Source organism: Ostrea edulis, chromosome 6 (assembly GCF_947568905.1).
Source record: "Ostrea edulis chromosome 6, xbOstEdul1.1, whole genome shotgun sequence".
Lineage (NCBI taxonomy): Eukaryota > Metazoa > Mollusca > Bivalvia > Ostreida > Ostreidae > Ostrea > Ostrea edulis.
Window position 1 is genome coordinate 46,074,215 of NC_079169.1, and position 14,122 is coordinate 46,088,336.

Below are 14,122 nucleotides of genomic sequence, written 5' to 3' on the forward strand. Positions count from 1 at the left end.
GACTGAATGTACATTTTCGTATATCTGACTCACCTCTCCCCATATTTTTGACTGATACCGTTTTTGACAGCTTCAGTCTAAAGAGTAGTTCTACATCAAGTACGAAAAAAGCACTTCACAAAATTGTGTATATTTAACGCTGTCCTTGGGCGCTTGTCTACAATGTTTGGGGTTTTTTTCGCTTTAGTTTACAGAGAAATGTTTAGTTTGCAAACATGATTTTTAAGTTGATAAACAAGTGCAAATTCTATAACTTGTTTTCGAATGTTTTGTCTGGATTATGGTAATTTTTTATGAATTGATTTTCAACATTTATGTATAAAATATTGTTTAATTAAGCATTAAGTGATAATCACGTTAATCCTCTACTCGACACGTACGTTTCGCAATCTACCAGGACCCTGGTTACTTGAGAAGAAAATGAATCTATATTTCGATGTAAAACCTTTATAATTTCAAATCGAATTTTTCAATAGAAAATAACTTTTAAAAAAATGCATTGACTTGCTTTCTCTCAATGTATTTTTTTCTTGATATTTGGCTGAAGAATTGCTTTAATTGTGAAACGCAATAGAATTGATGTTTTTTAACACCGGTCCCACTGCATGTTACACCTGTTCAGAGAATACACGCTTTATGCTTGAAATCCTCGCATTTGTTGATTGCCAAGAAATACTCTACCACCTATATTTTTGTTCAGATAGTTTATGACTGATGGTTCTGATTTTTTGTTTTGGCAAAAAAAAGATAAAGCAATTTCAAAGAGTTAACAGTGGGTTATCAGCGATAGTATTTCGCCACCTTTGCTCTTTATCTTTATTGCTAGGTGTGCATAACATTAGTATATTCCTTTTCCTCCTTTTTGTCTTGAGCCGTTGATCATATCTTATTTAACTATCATTGCCGGACTTGTATTTGCAGGTATACATTCATCATAATCTAGGGTACTAAAATTCTTTCAATGCTTAAATATTTTCGATAATTTTCCACTCAAGCTTTTAAGCCTGTCTGCTTCTATAAATCTATGAACTAATCCATATTGGAGATCTATTTCATGACCCACTGACCTAAAAGCAGTAACTTTACAATTATTTCAGTAAACAGAGATAAGATATCCTGAACGCGTGCCCGTCCAAGATCTCCTGAACTGATGCTTCTACAGACAATTTGTTTTTGAAAAATATGATTTCTTGGAACGGTTTCACTCAACCTGTGGCGATAATTTGCCAGAATGGTTGGTGCAGGGTAATAATGTAATGAAAAACCCAACCAACAAAATATAGAAGACAGCTTCACTCACCAATCTCTTCTTCCAGGTCCAAGATGGTGTCCATCAATTCTTCGCGACTCTCTCCTTCTGAATACGTTGCATCCTTCTTCGGCGCGTTTTCTTGTGTGCTGTTTACATTCTTCTGCTGTAGAATTTCGTTTTCTTTTATTAGTTCCGACACTTTCAATTGCAGATTTTGGTTTTCCAATTCAACAGCATTCAATTTTTGGTCAAAACTTTTGGTATTGTCATTTTGTTTTGCCATCTCCTCCTTTGAGATTCCTGAAACTGTGGAATCTTGCGAGTTCTTGTCAGTAATAATACTTATACTTGTTTGATCCGAAGAAGTAGGCAAATAATTTCCATCTTTTGAGTTTACAAACATTACATTAGCATCACTTAAAGATGTTTTTCCAATCATTTCAACATTGCTCTTTGCAGGCGATTGGCGGCTGCTCTCAAAAACCTGACTTTCAATTCGTATAGGACTTTTGCTTTTATGCAACCACTGACTTCGGTTTTCCTCCAACTCTTTTAATTTGTATTTGAGATCAGCGTTTTCATGAGTTAAATATTCTACGTGCTTTTTGAGATCCACAACCTGTGAATACTCACTATCAAAAGAATCCGTTTTTCTCAATTTGCTTGATTGCTTTGTTTGATAATTGCTTATTTGTACATATAAGCAGTTAATTTCCCGTTCTTTTTCTATAATCCTCCATCTCAGGTCATCTGTTTCTAGATTCATCTCTTTCAGTTTGTCTTCATAATAAGCATTGGGTGAAGACGGTTCGGGCATTACATGAAGCAATTGATCTTTTTCTTTAATCAATTTCTTCAGATTTGCTATTTCTTCTTTCAGTTTCTCATTTTCATTTCCATAATCTTGAATTTTCTTCTTGGATAAGAGCAGATCTTGTTCATTTAAATCCAGTTGAACCTTAAGTTCCACTTCCGTTTCAGTAACTGCACCTTGCGCGGGCTCTTCCCGTCTTGTGACATGAGCGGTTGACATTTTTTTCAATTGTTGACTAAGGGTGTCGTTTTCTTCTTCCAGTTCCTCTAGTTTCTTTCGCATGGATTTTGTCTCTTCTTCGGCAAACTTTAGTTGATCTTTGAGATCCGTCTCTCGTTCCATACTGTCGTACAAATCTTTCATCAACTGGGATATATCTTGTTCCTGGCTGCCCTGTTTTCCTATTCTTCCTAGAAGTTGCTAAGAAATAAAAATAATTGATTTAAAATTATAGTATGACATTTTGTGCTGTACGTACTGCATTTAAAACAGTATGGAAGTTTTGCCAAGCTTCAAGAGAAGTAACTCTATTAAATCTCCAATTCGAGTTTGGTACGTGAAAAAAAAATCGATATTGCATGAATTATGTCAAATCATTGGTCCATCATCACAGTAGACTGGTGAAGGCAGTGTGCACATTGTAACAGGTGTTACTACAGGTGTAATTTCATATCACAGAAACCAGTACTTTCATCTGGAAAAGCCAGTCATTCCGTACATTGTCTAGACGTCTATCAAATGTTCTCTAGCATGTTCATTGGGATTGTTGAAACCTTACCAAAATACTATAAGTTATTGTATCAAAACTTTGATTCACTATAAAAAAAATTATGCTCTTATCTACAATAACAAGAACTTTGTTTCTATGATTTACCATAATTAATACTTTTATACGTTGATTCACTAGTGAAAATGTTATGCTATCGTGTTCGATAATAAAAACTTTGATTTACTATAGCAAAACTTTCACAAATAACATTACTATAGAAATATTGTTACCTAGACTTATCTGAGTATGATGTCGTTGATATCTTGAATAAGTTTGTTAATATCATGATAGTTAATCTTAGTAAATATGTCAACAAAATTAACATTTACTGTAAGTATTGAATACCAAAAACAAAAATTGATACTTTGAGTTATATTAGCAAATATGTTGATTTACTATAATAAAAAGTTTGATTTGCAATATCAAAAACCACAGTAAAAACTTGAATACCACACTATGTTATATTATAGTAATTCTTGTTAGGGAAGCACCGAAGTGGATTCAAGGTATCATAAGAAACGGTCATGTCAAAGCTTTTTGGCCTTTTTGGAAAAACGACACTGAAAAATTAAAGTCATTCTATTTCAAATTCCTGCACGTGTTCGAGATGAAAGTGTTATCAAATAAGAATATATACTCCATTTTTTCACCCACCATCACAGTAGACTGGGGATGTATAAGTACATGTATTGATATTTCGTGTGTATCTTAAAAATACATCGGACTTGTGGCCTCTCTATCCATTAAAAATATATTAAAACAATTCTTTGGACTCTGTTTCATTAACCATCTACATGTATGATGATCAAGTTTTTTTATGCCATTGCCCTCTTATGGTTAGGATCTTGTTTACTCAAGATCAGTTATAGAATATAGAATCGGCGTTGTTTTGGTTTGTTATAAGAATGAGCAAATAAAGGACCCGAGTCCTTCCTCTCGTTAAAACTTTTATAATGTCTTCGAACACCACTAAGATTGTAGAACGTACACTGCATTGGACGTCCCAGAAAGGGTTATGAGAGTTGAAATTTCTAAACACACCATTGGTTGGAAACGGCTCTGTGCTATAAATAGAGTCTGAAATCAATCTGCGATATATATCTCTGGATGTTGAAAATTAAAAAACAAAAATTAAAATCAACCTTATCATTCTTTTACATATGTTAAAATAGAAGCTGAATTGATATGGAGGTGGCGGAAGGGGAGGGTCAGTGGTCAGCAAACTCATCTTCGTTCACTCCGCTCTCCACAAACACCTTGGCTTGGGAAGATGAGCAAAATTGGTGATAACTGGATACCCACTTCCGCCCCTATACCCGAGGTTGAACTCACGCCCTGCAGAACCAAATATCCTAGCAGCGCGTGACCAGCGCGATAGACCGCTCGACCATCTAGGAAATGGGATACCGGTTTGTTTTTTTACGTAAGACATATGCTTCAAAGTCAGACGAATGAAATTTTACTGCTTTTGAACACCTGTATCAACACTTCGTGCAAGTTACGTCCCTTGTCCGCCATCTCTCAGTGAAGAAATCGTACTTTTGTAATTTTATGATCAGCAGCTTTGACATCTGTTATTCTTCCATCATCGATAATCAACTACAATAATGTTCCTGGGTGGGGCAACCCATCAACTTGTATGAAAACTTAATTAGCTATTGACAGCTGTAACCTCTTACATTTGGTAGGGTAAAGAAGAAAACTAGGCTTTTCGTCGACTGACCTTTGGCAAATGGATGAATAAATAGAAAGATAAATAAATAAAAAGATAATCAAATGCATCTTGGGGGGGGGGGGGGTGTCCTGATGCTTGCTGTTTTATTTTGATGCTAACTATGCCTAGTCAAACCAAGTAAAAAGTGTCTACAGAGTGCAGAAGTTCTCCTCGAATCTTTGCAATTTTCTTCTTGTATTGTCAGCGATCGTAGAATACAACAGTTCTAAGCCTTTCTTGATAACACGATGTACAGTCGTGTAATGTATACTGCCAGACTGCCTTGTGAAATAAGGGTTGTCTATTTCACTTGCGTCAGACATAACCTTTGCTGACTGATTCCAGCGTTATCTCTCTTGCCATGTGTGTTCTAAGTCGAAAATCGTACAATGTAAATACATGATAGTCACACATCAGATGATATGGATGCAAATGAGGGACAATGACGTTTTTAATTTGTAAAAGAACGTCAAAGACGAACACGACTAGCAGATAACTTTACATAAGAAATAAATAATAAGGTTGTTATTTAAATATCGAAAGAATGGGATTGATAAAGCCGATTCTGCAGAAATTACCACATGATTTTATCGTGTATATATCTCTACAATACACGTATTAGATAACTTATACATTTATTCCTTATACATGTATTCATATTTTGTAATATATACTTGAACTGAAATCCATGACCATATGGACAATGTAAGAAACTTAAAAACACCTGACTGTCACCAGGCAGATGTGTGACACTGCCCAGCAATGCATCCATGGTTAGAAAAATAAATCTCTCAATCTCTCTCCCTCTCTCTCTCTCTCTCTCTCTCTCTCTCTCTCTCTCTCTCTCTCTGAGAAAGAGAGCTATAGCTATGAAGGACTGTAAACTCTTGCTGATGAAGTGCTGTAAAGGACAGACAACTCTTCTTGGTGCAGAACTGTGAAGGACAGATAACTCCTGATGCGCTGTTGTGACTGATTGAATGTTTGCTTGTTTTTCGTTCCGTCGAGAATTTTTACTTATGCTGAGACGTTGAGAGATTGAGATGTTTTAAAAATATTTTCCGTTGATTCCTTTGGTGAATTATGTGATTTTAACCCAAATTATAGAGTCATCTCTCTTTGTTTTGTCAAATAAATCAACTTTTATGAAAATTCATATAAATATCTATATTGGCATAAAAAATAATTTTAAAATTATAACTTTTAAAAATTAAGCTGAAGGTACGTGGTGAAACAATACTATCGTTCGCAATTCTTTAGACCTATGCATGCTTAGTGCTTAGGTCCGTAGCAGTGAGGGTTCTTTAACGTGTCACGATACGTACGGGACATCCGAAAGACCCGTGATTCTCACTTCATTTGGCGAAGGAATTTCAACGTCTTCTAGGTTTCATGACACGAGCGGGGCTCGAACTCACGACCTCCCTGTTACGAAGCGAACGCTCTACCACGGAGTTACCGTGAGCGGTGCAATACTGTAAAGGGCCGATAATTCTTGATGAGTACTATGAAGGGCCGACGATCTTTGCTGTGTACTATGAAGACAGATAAACCTTGCTGTATACTATGAAGGGCAGATAACTCTTGCTGGTGCAGTGAGGGACAAATAACTCTTGCTGGTGCACTGCTGTGAAAGGCAGATAACTCCTGCTAATGCAGTGCTGTGGAGGATGGACATTTTTTGGTGGATGCGCCACTAAGAAGAACATACAACTATAATATGGCAAAGTTAGACACCCCTCCCCCAAAGTCTCCACTTACATGACCATTAAGGCCATGAATATTGTCATTATGTAGTCATTACACACAAAAATAATTGTCACAATACGATTAATATTTGATATATTTTCACTGAACATTAGCTATATATAGTATATAGCCATATTGGCCCCGCCCTAAGTCTAAACCCCTGACCCGTCAAGGGGCAATGCATTTCACAATTTAAGTACATGCAGATTAAGGCTTCGTGGACACAATAAATATGCATTCAGTTTATCTTCCACTACTATGGAAGTAAAAAAAAAAATCTATGATTCAATACATTTTAACTAGCTGTATATGGCCACATTGGTCCAACCCTATGGCCTAAACCTTCAATCCAGGTGTCATGGTTTTCACATCTTATGTAGAGGGCCTCAGGGACATTATATATATCTATGCATTTAGTTTTTCTCATACATCTGTAGGAGGAGAGAAAATTTCATAAGCTTTAAGACATCTCACTATATGGCCATATTAGCCCCATCCCAGGGTGTGAATCCCTGACCCAGAGGTTATGAAATTCACAATAGCTTTATGGACATCATAACCATGCAATTGATTTTTTAAGAGTAAAGAAAAAAAAATTGTAAGATTTATTTTTTTTCACATATGTCTGAGAGTAGAGAAGAAGATTTCTAAAATCTAATATATATTTACTATATGGCCATATTGGTCCCATCCTAGCGACTGAACCCTGACCAAGGGGTCATGCATTTCACAATTTTGGTAAAGGGCTTTGAACATGGACATCATAACCATGCCTTTGGTATTTTCCACATGTGTGGGAGTAGAGAAGAATATTTCTTTAAAATTTGGCATTTTTTGCAGCTTTGGCCCAACCACGATTTACATTCCACTTATCCTAAAGAACTTTCACACCAAAATTGGTAACAATTGGCCTTGTAGTTTTCAAAAAGTTAATAATGTAAAATTGTTAACGGGCGACGCACGGCGACAGGCGAAGACCTACGGCACAGGTGACCTAAAAGGACAAAACCTGCAATCTTTTAGAGTATGCCAAATCTCAATATCAAAATCAGAATATCCAATACTAGGTATTATACGATGAGCGCTCTTATTCTAAAGACTGAACAGTTGTTATTGGGAAGTCTAGTTTAAACTCGCATTTTCAAAGTTAAGGACAATACATTGTAATCAAGTTCTGGATCAGGATTCGTTATCAAAGTCACGATGTCAAATACCTTAGTATATGTAACAATGGATAGGACTTGTTCACTATATAGAAAATATGTAAAGGGTATAAGCCAAAAACTGTCCATTCTGTGAGAGAAAGAACTGAGGTCCGCCGAGATCAGTTTTTTCTCTCAGAATGGACAGTTTGAGGCTTATATCCTACTTAAAACATTACATCTTTTGTTCTAAGAATGGACAGGCTCGGGTAAACCTATTGACAATGATAATTATGAATAAAGCTATTTTTGAATAGTCTGACAATATAACCAGTCTTGAGTGGAGGTCTGTTTCTTTTGTTCACTTATTGGACAGTGTCAGGTATAAGTAATCTTGTTCTGCAGGTTTTATATTTACAAACTCTGTAGTACTGAGCCATATCAACATGTCGTCCTCTGATGGGGAGAGCATTTTCATTGCACAATCAAAATTTAAGGATTTTAATGAAAGTACTGCGAATATTATCTTAATGAGTGTTATATTCTGGATAGTTATGGAGCCAAATTTGATCTGAAAAGCATTGTGTTTTCGAATATTTGGATGAGGAAATAATTAACGCCAGTCAAAAGAACCCAATACGCCCATCTCGTGAAGTGAAATGAAATCATTCATGAAAGCGATAAAAATAATTCAGAATTAGGATATGCTAATAAAGAAAACATTTGAAAAAGCGTTGTGAAGAAGTTTTGGAATGTGCCTCTGGATCTAGCGAAATTTAAATACAACATGGAAATATGTCTTTGAAATTTAAGTTTTGATGCGATATATTAATGGCCAATGGAATTTAAAAAATTGTGAATCTTAAAGTTGGAGCAGAGAATTATACTAAGGGGAAATATCGTTTAAGTGTTTCAGTGATTTTTCCGATATCTGTGTTGATTCTTACTTGTAGGGAATTTAAAATTAAATTTGTATATCTTTGACAAATGTATTGTCTTTCTCTTATTATCAACCTACCTGTAGACATGTAATAAGTTATTGGGTTTACCTGGCACTGTCCAATAAGTTGACAATTACTGTCCATTATTTTTAAGAACGGACAGTATCTGTCCTTTCTTAAAAATAATGGACAGCAATTGTCAACATTTTGGACACCTACAGGTAACCTTTTCACTACAAGTGGACTTTCTTCTATATAAAAGCCTTTAAAAAACCCAAAGGATTGCGTAACAAAAAGTTTTAAATGAGGGTATGAACGAAGGCGTTAGCGCTTCATGAAAGGTATGTCGACCTGAAGCGTTGCAGTTCACAACCTCTTGTATTTTTAAAAATTGAAATTTATCTTAATTCACATTCTGATAGACGTACTATATTATCAAGATTCAACGCGCATTATTCAAATCTGCAAAGCATTCGTGAGGAATTGACTATCATTACAATTTGAAAAGATATCAAAGCAAAAACATGTACATGTATATACATGTACCAGTAAAAATGAAACATTAATTTCGTCCTCAAGAGATTTAAGAATTCAAATGATTGGCACTTTTAAAAGTTGGTCAAAGGTAAAATTTTAAGGCCAAGATGTTAGTAGTATCAATAAGCTAAGAAAGGTTTTATCAAAATAGTATCAATGTTATAAAAGGTATTCACAAAAGAAATACACAAGTGAAATATAAAGCCGTTCTTCTAATAGTTCATCATATATAGCCAATTATAATGTTTTTAAGGTCACGCTCTTTATCAGGGTGATGCCTTGAACAAGTATAGATCTAATTCATATTGTGATTTTCATTTGCAAGGCTGATCAGTGACTGACAGAAGGGGGGGGGGGAATAATTTGTAACACATATAAATAAGCTGTAGTCTCTAAAAGATTTTGTCTCGGACTATCCCCTTTATTTTAGCATATGCTCAAACCTTTACATAATGAAGACTTTGGACCAAAATTCCAAAATTGAAGATATATATATATATTATAGACTAGTTTGAATTGCATCGTTGCCTCAGTGTGTGTGCAGGGAGGGGGTGGGGTCACCGACGGCCAAAACGCCATACAATGTGGATGAAACCAACCTCAACAGTCTAAATATATGCATGTACATGAAAAAAATATACATAGTATTTTATGGATATAGCAACTAATTTCGATTTCTACTTTTCGCATTTCCGGATAACCGCCACCTAATGCATGCAAAGTCTATCTCTCTTCTATCTCCCGATGAGACATCAGGTAAGAGACCACTCTAGCTTGATATCTTACGGGGATGTCGGGGAGGGGGTTTGCAGTTGTAGTAATTACCGTTAACCATTACCGACTAAACTCAATCTTACAGAAATCGGTTTCAAAACCCTGCGTCCGCATAAACGTACATGGTCTAGTATTTTTTATCATGTTTGTAATGACATGGGTTGCACACTTACATGTAGAACTGCTGGTAAAAAATACAGATATTGTCAGAGGAAAGCCATATTTCATAGCACTATTCAGAACTTCCAAATAGTTTTTATTACTTTTTCATACTGAAAAATACTAATATATTGCGAAATTCCAGGGCCCGGGTTTTGTACACCCTACCCCTCCCTCTTTCCCGCTGCTTCCGCTAAAGTATCTGGTAGAGTTTTACAGTTCTAACATTACCAAAGCTTATTGAAAATTTATCATCTATATATACCTGTTTAAGAGTTTATGAATTTACAAAAAACAGTTTATAAGTTTACGAAAATATGAGTGGTGCCTAGTCAAATCAAACATCGCTTGCATTCCACAAACTTATCTATCAACGAAAGCTGACCGAACATCTTTTCATTAGGCAGGAAGAATTGTTTACATCTTTTACGTTTCTTGCGTTTCTATGACAACCGAGTATGTACCTATATTTAGCACACTCAGAACTCGGTGTGTGTACGTGTGTTATTTATTAGATAGCACAGCACATATGTTTCGGATCTGTTTTGTTTTTGCGTGTTATGAGTATAATCAAAAGATGACGTTATCAGAACATCGTAGTGACAGTTTTACAGTGTATGTACAGCAGAGCGGAAAAATACTCTGGTCGCAGACCCCTTTATCTGATTTATTTATGTATCAGTTTACTACTTTTCTCATATATATATATATATATATATATATATATATATATATATATATATATACATACAAAGCACTAAAATGACCAACGGCACGAACAACTAGATTGTCAAATTTTCGGGATTATGTAATTCTTTTCGTTTGTCCTGAAGAAGGGACGGGTCGTCCCGAAAATTTGACAATCTGGTTGTTCGTGTCGTTGCTCATTTTAGTGCTTTGTATAATTTTTTGTATTTCACCTTGTATCCATGTTGTCGATCCGACACTTTTAGGTATCGGGTGTTGTTGGAACTTAGTGCTTTTATAAATAGTGCTTTTATATAAATACATATATGTATATATATATATATATATATATATATATATATATATATATAAAGCACTAAATAATCACAACTAGGTACTGACAATTTTCGCCCCAGCCCGGGGTCCAACCAGCGACGTACGGCACCCACCGCCTAGCAAGATTGTCAAACCAGTGCATAAGTCCACTCGGCCACAACGGAGGGAAGTCGTTGTGGCCGAGTGGACTTACGCACTGGTTTGACAATCTTGCTAGGCGGTGGTAAGTCGTTGTGGCCGAGTGGACTTACGCACTGGTTTGACAATCTTGCTAGGCGGTGGGTGCCGTACGTCGCTGGTTCGACCCCGTGCTGGGGCGAAAATTTTCAGTACCTAGTTGTGATTATTTAGTGCTTTATATATTAATTAATTGATTATCACATGTATCGTTTAGATCCTAGGGGTAAACGTAAGGTTGGGTGTTATAATTGTTTGTTTGTGCTTTATATGTATATATATATATATATACATGTATATATATCTGTGTGTGTGTGTGTGTAATCATATTCCTACTTATGTCATACAATAATTTCATGTATATAATATTCCTACTATTATTTATCAAGATACCTGGTGGCAGTAACAAACAAATTTTAGAAATTACACCATATGTATATATATATATATATATATATATATATATATATATATAACACTTCTTATATATATTACAAATTTAGGTGCGCGCCTACCATAGGTAAGAAGTTTAATGATATCTAAATAATATTTCTGTAATATTTCTGTCATGCCCACTGGCTTTAATTTGTAATATCGATCTATTATCATCATCTTTAAAATATACCAGGACGGTTTAATTCCTAGGTTTATTATTTACATTCATCCAATAAATTCAAACCCCACAATATTTACATTGTAGAATCAAAATGAAGATTTGCTATTATATCTCCTGCATTCTTAAGAGTCGAGGTTGATGTTTTGAGTTAGAAAGTGATTACACTTTCGCATCTTTAGTTGATGTTTAAGTTTGAATTAACTCTCAGATATTATCTTAGTCGATGTTTAAGTTTTGAGGCAGAATTTAGATTATCTCTCACTTATATTAGTCGATGTTTCAATTATTTTTAGTCAAAATGTAGATATCCATGCACATAATTTAGTCGATGTTTAAGTTTTGAATCAGAATTTAGATATTCGATCATATATTTTAGTAAATGTTTAAAGTTTGAGTCAGATATTCGATCACATACCGGATATTTTAGTCGATGTTCAAGTTTTGAATCAGAATTTAGATATTCTCTTATTTATTTTTTTGGCCTACATAAAATTTCCCAAAATCGTCAGTTAATCACTACCGGTAGACAAATGAAAACTTTCTAATATATTGAATAAAGAAACACGAATTAATGCGACAGTCTGTTTAATAAGATAGCAGTATTTGTTTTCTTTTTCTATTCAATCATAATCAACAAATTCTAAAACGTTATTAAATGCAATCCAGACCACCCTATCTTTATATTATGTACAAGATGATGCTGAATTGTGATAAGCTAGCGCTATCTCCCTAATGACCTTGACAGGGGTGAAGTAAACGGTTCGTTCTGATTTATCAAAACAAAAACCTCGACAAATCGTTACAGCTTAAGGTCAATCCTCAGAATACGCATAGTTAATGCCCGTTACCTTAGAGCCATCTTACTGTTTTACCATCAGGATCATATATTGCAAACATATGGTGGAGTATTTACTGGTATTATAACAGTTTTTCCCCTTGAACATCGCATCAATCTGATATTCAGATATATTTTAAATGTTAAAATATAAATCATGAGTTATGATAAATGTACACATTTGGTGCTTAATCAGATCACTCTCCTTGTAAATCATAAAAAGTAATCCGAAGTTGAGTCAAACACAACGTCTTTATTAACCAAATGGAATTTTCAAAACATCAGTTGAGATACATATAATAACACACACGCAAGCTTTGCTTGTTGCAAATGATGCTACGAAAGTACACCCTACCTATATGATTGCATGCATGAAACCACATTAAATGTCATGCATGTATTTATTGATGAAAGGAAGTGGCCCTTTGGGCCCGAAACATGCAAATCGTTCCGAGCATCCAAATTTTACTTACTTTTAAGTTGATCTAACAATGACAATAACGAAAGCAAATGGAAGTAAACAATTTTATTACACAACAGCTTCGGTTAATAGGCATTAAATAAAAGCGTTTTCTTAAAATTTGGCAAATTATCGCGAAAGCTGCTGAGCAAGAAAACACACGAAAAATATGAATTAAAAAGAGGTGCCATGCGTAAAATATAAACCAGCGTGAAAAATATCTTTAATTTAAATCATAGTCATTCACAATTACTTTCAGGAGAGAAAAATGGCTCTGATTTAAGGGTGTTAGACATTGTCCTAGAAAAAGCTCTTTCGAGATCGTTGTTCGGAACGATTAGCACTTTCGGATCCACTCTTGGCTCTACCTTCCTGGTGTGTATAGACTGGATGCAAGACAATGGAATGATTTGCGGAATCCCTCTATCCTTATCCTGAACTCCCCACTCTACTCCATTCTATAGTTCTCATTCGTCAATGTAAACTGTATAAATTGACTGAAAATTGATAAACACGTAAATACAGAAAATAGCTTTCTTTTTGACTTTACACATCCAAAGTTACATATAATAACTGCCATATAAATTAAGCAATCTTACATCGCAAAAGTGGTTTGAAGCTGATTCTCGTATTCATACTATGTACTAGCCTTTAAATATCTTCTTACTATAATATCTGTTCTTATCTTATTGTTGACTAACTAATTAAACCCCTTTCCCCTATGTATAAATTTACTGTTATTTGGAAATGAAATGAAGTATCTGCGTGCATGGATTATCTACATGAATCGATGAAGCAGTGAAACGTGTCAAATTAACACAGTCAATGTAATTACCTTGCGATCATTAGCTTCTTCGGTGGCTGGGGTGCCAGCTTGCGATCTTTCTGCCACTTGCCTCCGTAAATCCGCCATCTGGAAGTAGAAAAGTTTTAATCTAATATTTATTTCTCTTCACTGTCAGTTTATGTGCATTTTCAAAAGTTTTGCAATCAATAAGTAAAGAAATCAAAATTTTTGTAAAATATGTGAAAAGAGTAAAGATGTAAAATTAAAATGCTAACAGATAGAATTAGATAAGTTTCCTTTAAGAATAATTCTTAGTAGTGATTTTGATAATAAGGACACGCATGTACAGCTATGGCGCTTGCTTTTATCATGT

General features: G+C 34.8%; 1 protein-coding gene across 1 annotated transcript in view; it reads right to left on the bottom strand.

Annotated features, from left to right (window-relative positions):
* Positions 1-14,122, bottom strand: part of LOC125646843 (interaptin-like) — a 49,535-nt gene that overhangs the window by 27,558 nt on the left and 7,855 nt on the right. The window contains exons 2-3 of the mRNA XM_048873400.2: positions 13,798-13,875; positions 1,301-2,486 (exon numbers count right to left, since the gene is read on the bottom strand). Of these exons, the coding sequence (XP_048729357.1) occupies positions 1,301-2,486; positions 13,798-13,875 (1,264 nt within the window). The remainder of the gene's footprint in view (positions 1-1,300; positions 2,487-13,797; positions 13,876-14,122) is intronic.